Below are 19,555 nucleotides of genomic sequence, written 5' to 3' on the forward strand. Positions count from 1 at the left end.
TGCACTCTATATGATTTTATGAAAATATGCTAATGAGTTAAATATAATGTAACTGGAATATGCTTCATGCAAAAGGTCTCTTGTGAGGTATCATTACCAAGCTTATAATCTACTGAGTGTGGTCATCCTATTTGTATAAATGTACCACTCATGTATCTGAAACTAGAAATATGAAATATAACTCTGAGGGCCCATTGTAATTATGCAAAGTGTGGGCCATTAATGGTGGTTTGGAATCTTGATGACTCCCATTAACCAGGACAGTCGTCTGCAGATGGCTCTCTTTTACTTGTAAGTCTCCCTGTATACCTGTGTGCTGGCAAGTGGGTGATGTTTTCCCTTTAAAAAGGTGATCAAAGTTTATGTGAACCCCTCCAGGTATTTAATAATTTCAGAAAGCCTGATTCTAGTATCACTTATACTGTATAAATCTGATATTACTCTAAACGAGTCAATGGTTTTATAATGGGGTAACTAAAAAATAAAACAAAACAAAAAGAGAAACCAGGCCCATAGGCTTTATCCTTCATGTGTAATGGATTAAATTTTTCTGTCATGAGTTTGTTCTTTTTTCTGTTTTCACAAAACATGCAATACACATCAACTTCACTATGGGAAAAATGTTCCTAATCTTCAATCTATTGGGGAAATGCCTGAAAAAAACACAGAAATCACCTCCCAGAATCTACACGATTTAGACATTTATGCTCCAATACGTCTGTTGGTCTATAAGGTGCCACAGGACTCTTTGTCGCTTTTTACAGATCCAGACTAACACGGCTACCCCTCTGATACTTGACACCATTTAGACAATTTCTGATGTAAATTTCTTAATGAAATGATTGAGTTCTATCTTTCTAGGCTTTTATACCATATTATCAATGCAGCTACCTGACCAACTGAACGATCCCTTAAAATTGTAGGATAGTAAAAGAGGAAATTAATTCACAAAAGAAGACCAGGCATTTTAACTGCTTTTATTAGACCATACTGATGCATTTGAAAAGAGCCTTGCAAATGTCATTTCTCCCAAATCTGGGGTGGCAGTCTCCCCTTTGCTCTGTTCTCACTTAACAGGGACAGGAGCAGGGGCAATCCTTCTCTTGATGGCTCTCCTGCCATTCCTCTTCTTGGAAGGTAAAACCACAGGCTGATTTAAGTGCAGGACTCCGCCCTGAGAGATGGTGACACCTCCCAGCAGTTTCTTGAGCTCTGAGTCGCTGTGGATGGCCAGCTGCAAGTGCGGTGGGGAAATCCGACGCTTCTTGCTGCGTGGAGCGACTTCCCCAGCAATATCCACAATCTCATGAGTCACTTATTGAAGCACCGCGGCCATATATACTGGGGCTCCAGCTCCAATACGGTCTGCAAATTGTCCTTTGCGGAGCAATCTGTCTCTGCGACTGACCGAGAACTGCAGCCCAGCCCGGGAAGAACGGGTGATTTTGGCCTTAGGGTCTTTTGCGGTTGAGGTCTCACCAGAGTGCTCAGACTCAGTCTCAGACATGTTGCAGACTTCTAGTGTTCCAGCAACACTTGGCTTGGCTTTCTTTTGTTTTCTCTGCTTGGTTTACCTGAGTCTTTACTCAGGAATTGGCCTGCCTAGCTTTTTTCTTGACTTGCTTGGCTTCAGTGGATGTTTCCTTGCTTGGCTCCACTTGCCTGTGTCTTTCTTTGCTTGGCTTGCCTGACTCTTTCCTTCTGTTCCTGGCTCTGTTCACTTGGTTTTCTCTCTCTTATTTTGCCTTCTTTGATTTCTTCCTGGTCTGGCCTGATTATGACTGGCCTGACACAGTGTGGCTTGGCTAAGCCACCTCTTGAAATCACCACAGTAGTGTGCTGACCCTGTCTGAGCCTGCAGCCTTTTATAACCTCAGTGCAGACAGAGAAAACATACTTTCTGATTGGTTGTCTGAGAACCAATGGGCAGCTACTTCATTTGTTACCCAAGCCAGAGGGGATATGTCATCCTTTTATGACATCATTCCCATTGATTCACCGTTTGTGTTGGATTTTTAGTCAGTGATATCTGCTATTAGCAAAACTCATCCTGTAACGGCATGAAATAGGCTTGGGTTACATTTTGAAAATTAGATGCCTTAAATTAGGCACCTAAATAACTTATAAGTGGCCTGATTTGAAGAGGAGCTGAGCACCCACAGCTCCTGTTGATTTCACTAGGAGTTTCGAGTGCTCAGCACCTATGGAAATCAGGTCACTTTTAGTTAGTTGCTTACAAGTGGGTTTAGGGGCTGAAATTCAGGCATCCTAAAGTTTGAAAATGTTGGCCAGTTTCTCTGGAGCCCTTAACTTGGTGATGCTTCCCGTCTCTTAGAGAACCCTCATGGCACCCAAGCCCATGGTAAGGGTTCTTTGCCATTCCAGAAACCCAAGTGTTCACCATTTGTCACTCTCAGGTTTGATTAGCCGCTTCTCTTGTTCGTGAGCTATTTTCTGAGACCGGTTTAAAAACAGCATCTGGAGAGAACCCCTCACATCAGGCCAAATCCATTGTGTGTGTGATGTTGCACTCTATATGATTTTATGAAAATATGCTAATGAGTTAAATATAATGTAACTGGAATATGCTTCATGCAAAAGGTCTCTTGTGAGGTATCATTACCAAGCTTATAATCTACTGAGTGTGGTCATCCTATTTGTATAAATGTACCACTCATGTATCTGAAACTAGAAATATGAAATATAACTCTGAGGGCCCATTGTAATTATGCAAAGTGTGGGCCATTAATGGTGGTTTGGAATCTTGATGACTCCCATTAACCAGGACAGTCGTCTGCAGATGGCTCTCTTTTACTTGTAAGTCTCCCTGTATACCTGTGTGCTGGCAAGTGGGTGATGTTTTCCCTTTAAAAAGGTGATCAAAGTTTATGTGAACCCCTCCAGGTATTTAATAATTTCAGAAAGCCTGATTCTAGTATCACTTATACTGTATAAATCTGATATTACTCTAAACGAGTCAATGGTTTTATAATGGGGTAACTAAAAAATAAAACAAAACAAAAAGAGAAACCAGGCCCATAGGCTTTATCCTTCATGTGTAATGGATTAAATTTTTCTGTCATGAGTTTGTTCTTTTTTCTGTTTTCACAAAACATGCAATACACATCAACTTCACTATGGGAAAAATGTTCCTAATCTTCAATCTATTGGGGAAATGCCTGAAAAAAACACAGAAATCACCTCCCAGAATCTACACGATTTAGACATTTATGCTCCAATACGTCTGTTGGTCTATAAGGTGCCACAGGACTCTTTGTCGCTTTTTACAGATCCAGACTAACACGGCTACCCCTCTGATACTTGACACCATTTAGACAATTTCTGATGTAAATTTCTTAATGAAATGATTGAGTTCTATCTTTCTAGGCTTTTATACCATATTATCAATGCAGCTACCTGACCAACTGAACGATCCCTTAAAATTGTAGGATAGTAAAAGAGGAAATTAATTCACAAAAGAAGACCAGGCATTTTAACTGCTTTTATTAGACCATACTGATGCATTTGAAAAGAGCCTTGCAAATGTCATTTCTCCCAAATCTGGGGTGGCAGTCTCCCCTTTGCTCTGTTCTCACTTAACAGGGACAGGAGCAGGGGCAATCCTTCTCTTGATGGCTCTCCTGCCATTCCTCTTCTTGGAAGGTAAAACCACAGGCTGATTTAAGTGCAGGACTCCGCCCTGAGAGATGGTGACACCTCCCAGCAGTTTCTTGAGCTCTGAGTCGCTGTGGATGGCCAGCTGCAAGTGCGGTGGGGAAATCCGACGCTTCTTGCTGCGTGGAGCGACTTCCCCAGCAATATCCACAATCTCATGAGTCACTTATTGAAGCACCGCGGCCATATATACTGGGGCTCCAGCTCCAATACGGTCTGCAAATTGTCCTTTGCGGAGCAATCTGTCTCTGCGACTGACCGAGAACTGCAGCCCAGCCCGGGAAGAACGGGTGATTTTGGCCTTAGGGTCTTTTGCGGTTGAGGTCTCACCAGAGTGCTCAGACTCAGTCTCAGACATGTTGCAGACTTCTAGTGTTCCAGCAACACTTGGCTTGGCTTTCTTTTGTTTTCTCTGCTTGGTTTACCTGAGTCTTTACTCAGGAATTGGCCTGCCTAGCTTTTTTCTTGACTTGCTTGGCTTCGGTGGATGTTTCCTTGCTTGGCTCCACTTGCCTGTGTCTTTCTTTGCTTGGCTTGCCTGACTCTCTTTCCTTCTGTTCCTGGCTCTGTTCACTTGGTTTTCTCTCTCTTATTTTGCCTTCTTTGATTTCTTCCTGGTCTGGCCTGATTATGACTGGCCTGACACAGTGTGGCTTGGCTAAGCCACCTCTTGAAATCACCACAGTAGTGTGCTGACCCTGTCTGAGCCTGCAGCCTTTTATAACCTCAGTGCAGACAGAGAAAACATACTTTCTGATTGGTTGTCTGAGAACCAATGGGCAGCTACTTCATTTGTTACCCAAGCCAGAGGGGATATGTCATCCTTTTATGACATCATTCCCATTGATTCACCGTTTGTGTTGGATTTTTAGTCAGTGATATCTGCTATTAGCAAAACTCATCCTGTAACGGCATGAAATAGGCTTGGGTTACATTTTGAAAATTAGATGCCTTAAATTAGGCACCTAAATAACTTATAAGTGGCCTGATTTGAAGAGGAGCTGAGCACCCACAGCTCCTGTTGATTTCACTAGGAGTTTCGAGTGCTCAGCACCTATGGAAATCAGGTCACTTTTAGTTAGTTGCTTACAAGTGGGTTTAGGGGCTGAAATTCAGGCATCCTAAAGTTTGAAAATGTTGGCCAGTTTCTCTGGAGCCCTTAACTTGGTGATGCTTCCCGTCTCTTAGAGAACCCTCATGGCACCCAAGCCCATGGTAAGGGTTCTTTGCCATTCCAGAAACCCAAGTGTTCACCATTTGTCACTCTCGGGTTTGATTAGCCGCTTCTCTTGTTCGTGAGCTATTTTCTGAGACCGGTTTAAAAACAGCATCTGGAGAGAACCCCTCACATCAGGCCAAATCCATTGTGTGTGTGATGTTGCACTCTATATGATTTTATGAAAATATGCTAATGAGTTAAATATAATGTAACTGGAATATGCTTCATGCAAAAGGTCTCTTGTGAGGTATCATTACCAAGCTTATAATCTACTGAGTGTGGTCATCCTATTTGTATAAATGTACCACTCATGTATCTGAAACTAGAAATATGAAATATAACTCTGAGGGCCCATTGTAATTATGCAAAGTGTGGGCCATTAATGGTGGTTTGGAATCTTGATGACTCCCATTAACCAGGACAGTCGTCTGCAGATGGCTCTCTTTTACTTGTAAGTCTCCCTGTATACCTGTGTGCTGGCAAGTGGGTGATGTTTTCCCTTTAAAAAGGTGATCAAAGTTTATGTGAACCCCTCCAGGTATTTAATAATTTCAGAAAGCCTGATTCTAGTATCACTTATACTGTATAAATCTGATATTACTCTAAACGAGTCAATGGTTTTATAATGGGGTAACTAAAAAATAAAACAAAACAAAAAGAGAAACCAGGCCCATAGTCTTTATCCTTCATGTGTAATGGATTAAATTTTTCTGTCATGAGTTTGTTCTTTTTTCTGTTTTCACAAAACATGCAATACACATCAACTTCACTATGGGAAAAATGTTCCTAATCTTCAATCTATTGGGGAAATGCCTGAAAAAAACACAGAAATCACCTCCCAGAATCTACACGATTTAGACATTTATGCTCCAATACGTCTGTTGGTCTATAAGGTGCCACAGGACTCTTTGTCGCTTTTTACAGATCCAGACTAACACGGCTACCCCTCTGATACTTGACACCATTTAGACAATTTCTGATGTAAATTTCTTAATGAAATGATTGAGTTCTATCTTTCTAGGCTTTTATACCATATTATCAATGCAGCTACCTGACCAACTGAACGATCCCTTAAAATTGTAGGATAGTAAAAGAGGAAATTAATTCACAAAAGAAGACAAGGCATTTTAACTGCTTTTATTAGACCATACTGATGCATTTGAAAAGAGCCTTGCAAATGTCATTTCTCCCAAATCTGGGGTGGCAGTCTCCCCTTTGCTCTGTTCTCACTTAACAGGGACAGGAGCAGGGGCAATCCTTCTCTTGATGGCTCTCCTGCCATTCCTCTTCTTGGAAGGTAAAACCACAGGCTGATTTAAGTGCAGGACTCCGCCCTGAGAGATGGTGACACCTCCCAGCAGTTTCTTGAGCTCTGAGTCGCTGTGGATGGCCAGCTGCAAGTGCGGTGGGGAAATCCGACGCTTCTTGCTGCGTGGAGCGACTTCCCCAGCAATATCCACAATCTCATGAGTCACTTATTGAAGCACCGCGGCCATATATACTGGGGCTCCAGCTCCAATACGGTCTGCAAATTGTCCTTTGCGGAGCAATCTGTCTCTGCGACTGACCGAGAACTGCAGCCCAGCCCGGGAAGAACGGGTGATTTTGGCCTTGGGGTCTTTTGCGGTTGAGGTCTCACCAGAGTGCTCAGACTCAGTCTCAGACATGTTGCAGACTTCTAGTGTTCCAGCAACACTTGGCTTGGCTTTCTTTTGTTTTCTCTGCTTGGTTTACCTGAGTCTTTACTCAGGAATTGGCCTGCCTAGCTTTTTTCTTGACTTGCTTGGCTTCAGTGGATGTTTCCTAGCTTGGCTCCACTTGCCTGTGTCTTTCTTTGCTTGGCTTGCCTGACTCTCTTTCCTTCTGTTCCTGGCTCTGTTCACTTGGTTTTCTCTCTCTTATTTTGCCTTCTTTGATTTCTTCCTGGTCTGGCCTGATTATGACTGGCCTGACACAGTGTGGCTTGGCTAAGCCACCTCTTGAAATCACCACAGTAGTGTGCTGACCCTGTCTGAGCCTGCAGCCTTTTATAACCTCAGTGCAGACAGAGAAAACATACTTTCTGATTGGTTGTCTGAGAACCAATGGGCAGCTACTTCATTTGTTACCCAAGCCAGAGGGGATATGTCATCCTTTTATGACATCATTCCCATTGATTCACCGTTTGTGTTGGATTTTTAGTCAGTGATATCTGCTATTAGCAAAACTCATCCTGTAACGGCATGAAATAGGCTTTGGTTACATTTTGAAAATTAAATGCCTTAAATTAGGCACCTAAATAACTTATAAGTGGCCTGATTTGAAGAGGAGCTGAGCACCCACAGCTCCTGTTGATTTCACTAGGAGTTTCGAGTGCTCAGCACCTATGGAAATCAGGTCACTTTTAGTTAATTGCTTACAAGTGGGTTTAGGGGCTGAAATTCAGGCATCCTAAAGTTTGAAAATATTGGCCAGTTTCTCTGGAGCCCTTAACTTGGTGATGCTTCCCGTCTCTTAGAGAACCCTCATGGCACCCAAGCCCATGGTAAGGGTTCTTTGCCATTCCAGAAACCCAAGTGTTCACCATTTGTCACTCTCAGGTTTGATTAGCCGCTTCTCTTGTTCGTGAGCTATTTTCTGAGACCGGTTTAAAAACAGCATCTGGAGAGAACCCCTCACATCAGGCCAAATCCATTGTGTGTGTGATGTTGCACTCTATATGATTTTATGAAAATATGCTAATGAGTTAAATATAATGTAACTGGAATATGCTTCATGCAAAAGGTCTCTTGTGAGGTATCATTACCAAGCTTATAATCTACTGAGTGTGGTCATCCTATTTGTATAAATGTACCACTCATGTATCTGAAACTAGAAATATGAAATATAACTCTGAGGGCCCATTGTAATTATGCAAAGTGTGGGCCATTAATGGTGGTTTGGAATCTTGATGACTCCCATTAACCAGGACAGTCGTCTGCAGATGGCTCTCTTTTACTTGTAAGTCTCCCTGTATACCTGTGTGCTGGCAAGTGGGTGATGTTTTCCCTTTAAAAAGGTGATCAAAGTTTATGTGAACCCCTCCAGGTATTTAATAATTTCAGAAAGCCTGATTCTAGTATCACTTATACTGTATAAATCTGATATTACTCTAAACGAGTCAATGGTTTTATAATGGGGTAACTAAAAAATAAAACAAAACAAAAAGAGAAACCAGGCCCATAGGCTTTATCCTTCATGTGTAATGGATTAAATTTTTCTGTCATGAGTTTGTTCTTTTTTCTGTTTTCACAAAACATGCAATACACATCAACTTCACTATGGGAAAAATGTTCCTAATCTTCAATCTATTGGGGAAATGCCTGAAAAAAACACAGAAATCACCTCCCAGAATCTACACGATTTAGACATTTATGCTCCAATACGTCTGTTGGTCTATAAGGTGCCACAGGACTCTTTGTCGCTTTTTACAGATCCAGACTAACACGGCTACCCCTCTGATACTTGACACCATTTAGACAATTTCTGATGTAAATTTCTTAATGAAATGATTGAGTTCTATCTTTCTAGGCTTTTATACCATATTATCAATGCAGCTACCTGACCAACTGAACGATCCCTTAAAATTGTAGGATAGTAAAAGAGGAAATTAATTCACAAAAGAAGACCAGGCATTTTAACTGCTTTTATTAGACCATACTGATGCATTTGAAAAGAGCCTTGCAAATGTCATTTCTCCCAAATCTGGGGTGGCAGTCTCCCCTTTGCTCTGTTCTCACTTAACAGGGACAGGAGCAGGGGCAATCCTTCTCTTGATGGCTCTCCTGCCATTCCTCTTCTTGGAAGGTAAAACCACAAAAGACGACCAGGCATTTTAACTGCTTTTATTAGACCATACTGATGCATTTGCCTTTATATATCTTTATCTTACACCATTTACAATTCTTATTATGGAACTTTAAGCATCAATGACAGGCAGAATAGACAGTTAATGAATAGCTTAGAGGAATCGCCTATTCTAAACTCTTTCATTTTAATAAAGGAAATGAAAGTAATTGGTGAATTTAGTTTTTCACGTCCATAGCGATTGATTTTTAGAGTTCCATTATTTTTCTAGGGGTTAAAGATCAATATATTAACCAATGAGAAATCAAAATATAATTCTGAATATGTACCCCATAAAATTTACCTTTGATGTGGTGTGAAAGCTGTATGCTTCTGTGTTCCCAAACTGAAGCCTCTAAAACAACTATTGGCTTAAAAAATCATGAGATTTTTAAAATAATGAATTGGGGTTCTTTTTATTTGTGTTCCATTTTTTTGAGCCTTTAGAGGTCTTGTGTTCAAAGTTTTCTCTGCAATCATGAGGGCTGGCAACTTTTTAATGATAGCTGAGATTCTCTCAATCACCTGATTCCAGGAGCTGGAGTTTTAAGAAAAGCATTTGGACTCGTGATTAAATTGAGAGAGTTGGCAACACTATGTTTTTAACAATAGGTATGTCTACCTGAAAGTTAACAGCCATAAAGCTGATAAAATTCAGAAAACAAGTGAATGTCTTGTACACAAAGAGCTAACCATTTTAAACCATGCACATTTGTAAATAACTTTCTCCCTAGAGAAATACTACTTTTAAAAGGAAACTAGAGATCTAGCATATCTATTGCCTTTCTTATTTGCCTTAGTAATAGAAAATAACCAGGAGCTGAAAAAATTATAATTAAAGAAAATATTGCAGAACCCAAAATTGAAACTCCAGAACAAAATCATTTCCTATGCAGATGACATTGTCGTAACATATGTAACCCTTTTCTGTTGCTCTGTGAATTAGCTCACTTTGGCCAGGTCTTGGATTATAAAGTACATTTTTTATTATTGTCAGTACTGATGAACCAAGAAACATATAGAGAAGTTCAAAATGTCATGTCATTTCTGATGTGCCTGTATAGAACGTAAGTACTTATTTGTGTGTACATATAACTGATACAATAGATTCACTTTATAAGACTAGCCTGTCCTCGTCTTCTGCAAAACTTCTCAAAGAAAGCCAGAATGAAATAAACTGTCTAAGAAGGTTGACTGAGTGATAGTGTGTGTGTGTGTGTGTGTGTGTGTGTGTGTGTGTGTGTGTGTGAAATTACGCTTTCATATTCCTTATTCATCCTATATGCTCTAGGATTTTCTTTGGGAAGTTAGATAAAACGCTACTGGATTCTGGAGGGTCTTTATAAGCCCTCAAGTTTTTTTGTTTTTTTTTTAAGATTTTACAGTTACTGTAAGAAGAGGGGAAGGTATTGTGCTTCTAAACTTGAAGCAGTATTATCAGGCAGGTAACGTAAGAATTTCAGGTTGGAATAAAGGAAACCAGAATTCCCACTGGATTCAGGCAAGGAGAATGTTCAATTTAAATATTATGCTTTCCCATAAACTGAGAGTAAGAGAATAACTTCCCTTAATTAGGACGTGATGGAAAAGTCTTTATTTATTTTTTTTAAAGTGGTGACAGAATGTAACTCCATTTATTCTGATTACTGAATTACAGAGTGCAATTTTGTGCATTTTTTTAGAGGTGCAGCGTGGTACTTGAACCCTGGCTGGGGGGGAGAATTAAAGGGGCTTTACATGACTTTTGCATCCTCCTAATCATGGGCTGTTCCAGGAGTTGGAGAGGCCCCTGATATAATTTAGACAGCCCTGGGCACGTAAATTACAGCTGCCTCCCCAGTCTGCCCTGTGGGCCTCAGGGCTGCCCAGAAACTTTGCAGTCTTGGCCACACTCCTTACGTGACAGGATTTCAGAAGGGGTCCTGGCTGTTTCCACCATATCTGCATCAAGATAATCTTCCCCGGGCTGGTTTGTGAGCTTTAGGGGCCCCTTTATGCCACTCTGTCCCTCTTATGCTATATGAAGGAGCCTGAATGATTAGGATCTCAATCACAAGAGCTTAAATAATTTGGAAAGCAATTAAAAGTGTAAAAGCATAAAATATTACAGTAAACTCTTGAGAATGGGGAATTTATTACCCTGAAAAAATATAAGAAACACCAAAAGACTCTTCCCCCAACAAATCATGTTCATCTATGTGTCTGGTTATTCTGACATCTAAGATTGATGGGAAGCAGAGCTGACTTTTCAGGGCATGAACTTGAACTCCTAACTACCAGCCACTCTCGCCATAGCAGCAACCCTGATTCTCTCCTGCCTCACATTTCTTCTTCCTAATTTTGCTCCAGCATTCAATCCCATCCCAGACCTTCAGCAGTGAGCCTAGATTCATCATATTCTTCCTCTTCCCAGATGGTATATTGTAGCATCACATTCTTTTCCATTCCTCCCCTGGGTGTGGAGATAGTTGTAGCAGATCTTATTTTCCCTTTCTTCCTCAGCCCACCCTGTCTTTTCCCCAATCACAGCAAATCACTAAACCAGGGGTTCTCAAACTGTGGGTCGGGACCCTGAAGTGGGTCGCAACCCTGTTTTAATGGGGTCGCTATCTTAGACTTGCTGAGGCCTGGGTCTAGCGAGCCCCATGGCCTGAGTGGTGGGGCTCAGGTTACAGGCCCCGTGCCTGAGGCTGAAGCCTTTGGGCTTCGGCTTTGCCCCGCCCTCCCACCAGGGGCCATGGGACTCGGGCTCTGGGTCCCCCTGCCCAGGGCTTGGGTGGGCTCAGGCATTGGTCCCTCCTCCTGGGGTCGTGTAGTAATTTTTGTTGTCAGAAGGGGGTCGCATTGCAATGAAGTTTGAGAACCCCTGCACTAGACCATCCAAGTGAGGGTAGGAGAAGAGGGCAGGAGGCACACATGCAGTGAGGGGACTTTTCTAAATTACTGTAGAAGGATGGAGTGATGCTCCCCAGAGGTACCTAGGGTTGAGAGGGTACCTCACCACTACCTGCCCTTAGCATAAAGCAGCCTTGTGTGTGCCTGCTGTGGGTCAGCTCCTTGAAACCAACAGCCTCTGCACTGACTTTCAAGTCTCTACAAACCTCGCTCCCTCTGTGCAGGCTTCAGCTAGGTAAACACGGACCCCCTAGTCCTCAGAGTGCTCCCTGTAGTGTCCACTGCTTAACCACTGGATGCTCTGAGAAATACCAAGTAAGCTGTCTCCAGAGCGACAGTGTACATGCAGCTTTGCTTGTGCAACTCATGATCGTTCTAACATTATAGCACTGAAATTTATTTATAGCGAAAACAATCAGAAGTTTATTAATAAAGATTTAGATTTAAGAGATACCGAGAGAAGATGAGTGAAAACAGAACTAGTTACACATCTCAAACGAAACATAAAACGCAATCCTACAGCTACACTTCTTAATGGTTCTTTTCTTTCAAGGATTCATTCTTTGATAGAGCTGCTGGTTTTCAGTCAAAACCAGGATCCAAATTTTCATGAATATCCTACACCCGACAAGGGGTTTCCTCAGTCCATGGATACCAAAATGACTTTTTTGCTTGTCCTTATACTCGCCGTTTTAATCCCAGAGTCTGGATAACCCCCTGTTGTTTCAGGTATGCTGGCTCCAAGTTGTCTTCAGACTCTGTTCACTTGAAATACAAATGTGTAACTGCCATTATGTTTGGCTTGCAATGCTTTCTCTATGTATGGACCTAGGCACATGCTTTATTCAGGCAAAACCAGTTTTTCATCTCTGCTGGGGAGTAACACCTTGAAATATACTATAAGAACATATTTGAGGTATATAGACACAACTTTTCAAATATAGTCAGTACATACATTTCACAATATTAATGATCCTGGCTTTCATTTAAGATAGCACACAACATTCTTTACGGATAAAGACTATGACAGCAAAGTGTTCGGTGTAATGAGTTTGTCAGGCCTGATAGGAGTTGTTGTTATAGAACAGTGAACCTATTGCCAATTGGCATGGAGGTGGTGTTAGGGTAATAGGTTGGGCAGACAGCAGATTTCAGGCTCCCTGACAGAGTTTATGATGGTTCTGTACTCTGACAGATCCAGAGAGCTGGGAAACCTCAAGGACATGTAGGGGAGTTAGGGGAGTTGACCCCCAAGTGCTCTCCCGTCGACTCCTGTACTCCACCGCTGCGAGAGGCGCAGGCGGAGTCGACGGGGGAGCAGCAGCAGTTGACTCACCGCTGTGGAGACACCTCGGTAAGCCAATCTAAGTGTAGCTGAAGTTGTGTAACTTAGATTCTCCCCCCTCTCCCCCCAGTGTAGACCAGGGCATAGTGCTCCAAAACTGAGGTTGGAAGGGTGTTTTACAGAGAGAAGTGGGAAAGCAACATAGTTGGCTCCTCTTTCCCTACTGCCCTGCCTGCCACCCCTCTCCTGAAAATTTTGGAGGTCTTAAACCGCTTCTACCATCAAAAGTGCTATTCTTACTGAAAAGATGCAATGATGAAATGATTATCTTTTAACAAATATGGAACCTAGTGTGGAGGAGAGAACTTAATGCAGAATTTCAATAGACGGGTAATGTAGTAGTGGGCTAATACAAGGAAATGCATCTTAAAAAGTAAATCTGAATTATATGTACACATTGATGTGTTCTAAATTAACTTATCACGATGTGGATAACTCAGTGAAGACGTCTACTCAGTGCACAGCTCTTTTCTCTTCTAGTCTACCTATATTATACCACCACACTCAATGAAACATCTCCGAGCATAACAAGAATCAAAAAAGTAAATGCAATTAGTCTGTATTTAAGTTATAGAGAACAATACTGAAAATATTATAATGGCATTATATAAGTTGTATGTTCTCCTTTGGAATACTGTGTTCAATTCCGATCATCACCCCTCAAAAAAGATTCTGCAGAAAAAGAATATTGTAGAGAAGGTCAACAAATCTGATTGGAGTCATGGATAGACTTCCATATGATGAAATTGGAGGTTGTTATTATTAGGACTCTTCAATTTGGAAGGGATACATAAAAGTATATAAAATAAGGAAAGCCTCTCCCCACTGTGCATTGTCTGTCTCTTCTGACGCACTCCCTGCATTCTCATGCTGGGTGCAGAGGGGTTCTGGTGCAGGAGGTGGCAGAGCCAGGTAGTGGAGCTGGTATAGGCGGCAGTAAAGCCACATTTGTCAGCTTTGTACTAGTGGAGATTCCTCCTGCGTGGGTGAATTCACTAGGGACGTTCTCTGACCACTTTAAGTTCCTTTTCCTCTGCTTCACTGCCACAAAGTGAACTTGGCAGACTGGAACATCCAGCCTGTTATGTTAACATTTTGTTGGTTTTGTTTTCAAAACAGAATGTAATAATAACCAGTAAAGTTAACACTATTCCTAAACACACACAATGTTTATCTGTTTATCGTTCCCTTTTTCTAACAGATATTTATTACAGTCACCAAAGAGATAGATCTTGAGATGTGATTCTGCATTATGATTATAGAATAAATCTGAAGAGTGAATTGTTTTCAGAATTCTGAAGCTGATATTATTGTAAATTAACCCGATGTATATTTCTAATCACATAGGAAATTTTCCCATGATCAGTGATGACTTAGTCAATTCCTACCATCTCTTGCTATGTGCTTTGGATCTAGTGTATGGAAATGCTCTACAGTGTCCTAATCGTAGGGAACTTCTGAATCCTACCTTTAAAGGTATGTAGAAAAAAAGTTTTCTTCAATCCAAAACAATGAGAACTGCTAAAACTAAATCCTTGTTTTGAGACTGTGTAGGGCAGAGACTAAATAATAGAATATTGGCTTGATCCATGAAAAGGACTAAACATCTTGAAGCTATTAATTCTTTGCTCTAACTGGCTGTACAATTTAACAGGTTTCCATTATACAGTATACTCTGAAATAAACAACTGGAATTCACTAATGGTGCATAGAGAAGCCAGGAATATCATTTACAAAGAAAGCACCATTGAGGGAAACTAGCAAATCAACCACTGCTTTCTTGTTAAAGACAATAGACAGTGACAAAATGTAAATTGACATGATAAACACATACAAATAATTAAATAGTGAAATGTTTCCATTGAGTCAGTAATATAATTTTTTTCTTCAGACCTAAACTTTTGTTTTCAGTGCAGTGAGCTTTTAGCTTATTTGCCTCTAACATTTTCCTACATTTTAGCTTAGTTTAAGCATTAGTGAGGATGGGAGCCTCTTTTTAGGACCACTTCTTTGGCTATATTTTACTAATTCTTACAGTTCATAAGTATTTGATCAATTTTCCATTAGAAAAAAAATGGTTTTACATGTTTGTGATTATTTTTCTCTGTCACAAATTAAAAATGTTTATAAGTAGTGTTTGATAATATTGTCAAATTAAGTTGACATTCTAAGATTCATCAGTGCTTTTCAAGGTGGCTAATTATTTTAGTCTTGCAGTATATTAGTTCTTTATATAGATATATTTGGTTAGCAGGACAGGAATTTACATAACTAAATATCACATTTTTCTCTTTCATTTGTAGGCCTTCCTGAAGACTTTCACAGTAAGGATTATAAACCATCTTCTGACCCTCCCTGCATCATTGAAAAACTCTGTTCCTTACATGATGGTTTGGTTTTGGATGCCAAAGGCATAAAGGAACATTTTTGGAAGCCATATATTAGGAAACTTTTTGACAAGAAGGTTTGTCTAATAGACTTAAAAGATTTCTTGTAGAGGGGGAAGAAATCTGCTTAATGACTGGCTTTAAAATGGCACATTACTGAAATATTCACCATTTGTACTAAATTTTCTTACAGATTTTAAAAGGCAAGGAAGAAAATCTGACTGGTTTTTTAGATCCTGGGAGCTTTGGAGACAGCTTGTGAGTGTTTTGCATAAAAATTCCTTCCAAATTTCAAAACAAAAACAGCTGTATTGACATTGTGTGTTTTTATGTTTTGCACCTTTGAGTGGTAATAAAATATTAACTAGTTGATTTATGTAACTGCTTGAAGTCCTGAATTAAATGTAATTTTCAGATTCCTGTTTTGAGGTATCTCAGTTTCAGGCATATTTCAGGGCTCATACTTCTTGAGGAAGAAATTATTTGCTGTGTTCCATTATTTTAGTATCCCTTCCATAGAGATCAGAGTACCAGAAAGAGAGAGAGATTTATTTTATTCGTGTTGTCTAATAGAGAGGTCTGGAGCCACAGACAGTTATTTTCATATTGAGAACGTGAATTAGGATATATGGAGGGAGGATTTCTTGATGAAAAACAAATCTTTTCAGAAAGATTCTTTTTTTCCCCTCATTTCTCTGAAAGTGTTGGGAATGGAGGAAATTATTTAAAACAAACTGGTCTCAGACATAACATTTGTTCTAATGAACTTGCTGAATGAAAGTCTTTGAAATAAAATCTATTCATATGATTTTTTTTTAAAAGGCTGTTTGCGAGCTAGATAGTATTCAAACTGTGAAATGCATTTGACAGTAAAAGTACTGTATATTGAAAAGCCTTGGCATGAATTTTGTTCCCCCTCAGATCTTCAGAAATGATTACAGATATATGTGTTACTTCTCTTTTCCATTCAATGTTTGTCATGTGGCCATGCCTCCTGGCAGTTGTCTCAGACCCATGAGAAGGTTGTACTAGATCAAAAGTTCTGCCTTAGTGCTGCCCCCATTCTCTCCAGCGGAAGAGCCCATGTTTGTCCAGAAATCCCTTCTAGGGTTAATTGGGAAGTGGTTCTGGGTCCAGAGGTATGCAGGACACTGATAGGCCATTTTGAAGAATGGCAGGTGAGCGTGAGCGTGTTATTTCCAATTATGAAGAGTTGTTTTCTAAACATTTAGGCACATGATTTCAAACTCATTTGTGAGTAAGGTTCACAGCATTATGTAAGGGAGAAGAGGACTATGAAGGCGGTCTCTCATGAACAATATCAAGGATCAGAGTTATTTAATTTTAGTATATGTTTGAGAGAAAAGTATCTGCTAGAAATTTTATACTTTTCTTTTAAGGAAAGAAGATGTGTACATCATGGATGAATTACTAACAAATGTTTGTGTTACTTATCAAATGTGTATTTTCCACATACTTCGAGACATACAGTAAAAATCTTTTAAAATCCCCTTTACAGAGCAAAACCATCCCTTGATTCCTCCACCAAAGAAAAAATTAATCAACTTTTAAAAAAAATATCTTGTTATAGGAATATAAGGAGTTTTTTAAAAGGTGGAAGGTGAGACATTCACAAGGGTCTACGTAATCGGATCACCTAGGTGCTTTTGAAAATTTCACTCAGAAGAAAAGCAGTTTTACACCAGAATATCATGGTCCTAATGGCCGTCTTCCCTACAAAAAAAGGCTGTTCTTAACTTGAGTAAGCTAATATGAGGTAAAATCCTAGCGAAGACAAGGAAGTTTCTAAGATTGTGTTAAAGGCTAAGCTCCCCCATGGTCTTTAACTCAACCTGCTAACTTGTGTGAAAATTACAAACTTCCCTGTTTTCACTAGGATTTTACCTCACATTAGCTAACTTGAGTTAAGAACACACTTTTTTGTAGGGAAGACAAGGCCAGTGAAAGAGTGCTCCTATGGTTCTGTTCTCTTGGTGTAGTAAAAGCCTTGCCCCTTTGTCATGAAACAGTCAGTCAAAAGTTTTCTTTAATGTGAAGGGGGCGGGGAGTGTGTGTATCTGATGCCTCCTTAAGGAAGGCAGGAGTTTGTGGAAATTGACCCTGTCTTGCAGCACACATGCCTGTGTGAGGTAACATCCCCTTTTCAGACAGTGGGAGACCTACACACACACGCACTTCTCTGTAGCGTGCGCACTCACACACACACGCACTTCTCTGTAGCGTGCGCACTCACACACACACGCACTTCTCTGAAGCGCGCACTCACACACACGCACTTCTCTGAAGCATGCACACACACACACGCACTTCTCTGAAGCGCGCGCGCGCACACACACGCCATCTGCATTCGGCCTAATTGTAGAGGGAAAGAAGAAGGGCTCAGCACAAAAGTGTGTTTTCCCCATCTTTAGGCATGCATTATGTCCCAGTGCAATTTAGAGCAATTCAGGCTGTTCTGTTTTGCTCAGCTGCAATGAGCCCCCAGGGACCGCTGTGGCAGTTGGGGATCATTGGAATGCAGCAGCTCTCTAGCCATGCCTCTGTATTATTCACCAGAGGCCACAAGGTCAAGCCTGGTATGCGAACTCTTCAGTACCCTAAGGTTTTCTTACACTAGAGGAATCCTCAGCTAGCCTGTTACATACAATTTGTAAGTAATTCAGACATTGTTTTGCCTTCTCTGTGTACTGGCAGTGAGGGGTTCTACTCATTTTGTTTTCTCATGAGGGACAGCTGATTGCTAATTTAATATACTCTGATCCTAAAAACTATTCACTTACAGACTTTTTCATATTACCCACTTCCAATTTATTTTTAATTTATTTGCTTCTGCTAAGTCATACTCATAAATAATTTTAGGATAACATTATGTACGTAAAATTTTAGTTAACCTTTTTTATAATGGGGGAAAAACATGCTTAAACTTCCATAACATCCTTTAGGATTTTTGAAAATGATTTATTGGTGACGCATGTGCCTTCAAACCCAGAATCACTTCCTGATTGATTCTAGGAGGCGCTCTCAGTTAGGAGGAACTTCCAGGCAAATACAGATTTCTCAGTAGTATGGAAAGCTAGAGGAGGCTAAGGCAAATCTAATACTGCTTTCGATTAGCTCTGTGGCTTTTACTAAATGGCATAGCCACTTGTCCAATTGGATAGGAAAGACAGGTAGATGTTCTTGCTGTTATCATACTTGTGATATTATGGCCCATGACATAAATCTCAAATATTAAATTAGGATTAAAAATATCTTCAGTAAATTTCCAACAGGCAGAAGTAACAGATAAATGTATACAATAAGTAGATAAAACAGCAACCCATCAGTTGTTGCAGATATTTATACAGCTTTTGTTTTGAGTATCTGATGCTTTTTTCCCCCTGCTGTAGCAAGGCCATCAACAAAGCCTATGAAGAGTATGTTTTGTCAGTTGGAAATCTGGACGAGCGGATATTTCTGGGGGAGGATGCAGATGAGGAAATTGGAACTCTGAGAAGGTGCCTAAACACAGCTTCAGGAATGGAAACAGCTGAAAGAGTGCAAGTGAAGTATAATCTGCAGCAGCACTTTGACAGAGTGAGTATGACATGGTCGGTGTTACACACTGACTGTTTTTATGTTTCGTCTCGTGGATGATTTGAGTAAGGCTGTGTCAAAGAAAGATGCAGCTGCTTAACAGCTACTACTTTTTGTTCCACTCTGTTTCATTTGCGTATGGCAGACAGCACAGTTGTTACAATCACTGATTATAGATTAATATTTTAATTTTGTTCAGTGTATGCATTTTACATTTACCTTTTTTTTTTTATTTATCAGGCAGTATTTTCAGGGCTGCCAACTATATCAGCATTTATACTGACAACATTCTTTTTACTCACACTGCCAGTTCTTCTTTGACATTATACGTATGTTGAGACTTTTCAAAAGCTTGTTGCTAATAAATCTTTGTGTAAAACAATCTTAATTTACTTTACTTAGCTTGTTGGTGACAGAAGTGCAAAAGGAGAGTGTGCTTTACAGTGAGATAACATTCTGAAGTAATTCAGTCCTGGAAAGACAGTTAGGAGGGGTATCTTATTTTACTCAAAAAAAGTATTATATGCTCATCCAAAGAGCATATCAGTACTAATTAATTTACATGAGGGACTG

The 19,555-nt window shown here is 40.3% G+C and overlaps 1 protein-coding gene across 2 annotated transcripts in view; it reads left to right on the forward strand.

Moving 5' to 3' along the window:
• RBL2 (RB transcriptional corepressor like 2) overlaps positions 1-19,555 on the forward strand; it is a 68,769-nt gene that overhangs the window by 23,654 nt on the left and 25,560 nt on the right. For both annotated transcript variants that reach the window (XM_065416396.1, XM_065416395.1), the window contains exons 5-8: positions 14,346-14,474; positions 15,302-15,462; positions 15,579-15,643; positions 18,796-18,982. In XM_065416396.1, the coding sequence (XP_065272468.1) occupies positions 14,346-14,474; positions 15,302-15,462; positions 15,579-15,643; positions 18,796-18,982 (542 nt within the window). The remainder of the gene's footprint in view (positions 1-14,345; positions 14,475-15,301; positions 15,463-15,578; positions 15,644-18,795; positions 18,983-19,555) is intronic.

Source organism: Emys orbicularis, chromosome 14 (genome assembly GCF_028017835.1).
Source record: "Emys orbicularis isolate rEmyOrb1 chromosome 14, rEmyOrb1.hap1, whole genome shotgun sequence".
Taxonomy (NCBI): Eukaryota; Metazoa; Chordata; order Testudines; family Emydidae; genus Emys; species Emys orbicularis.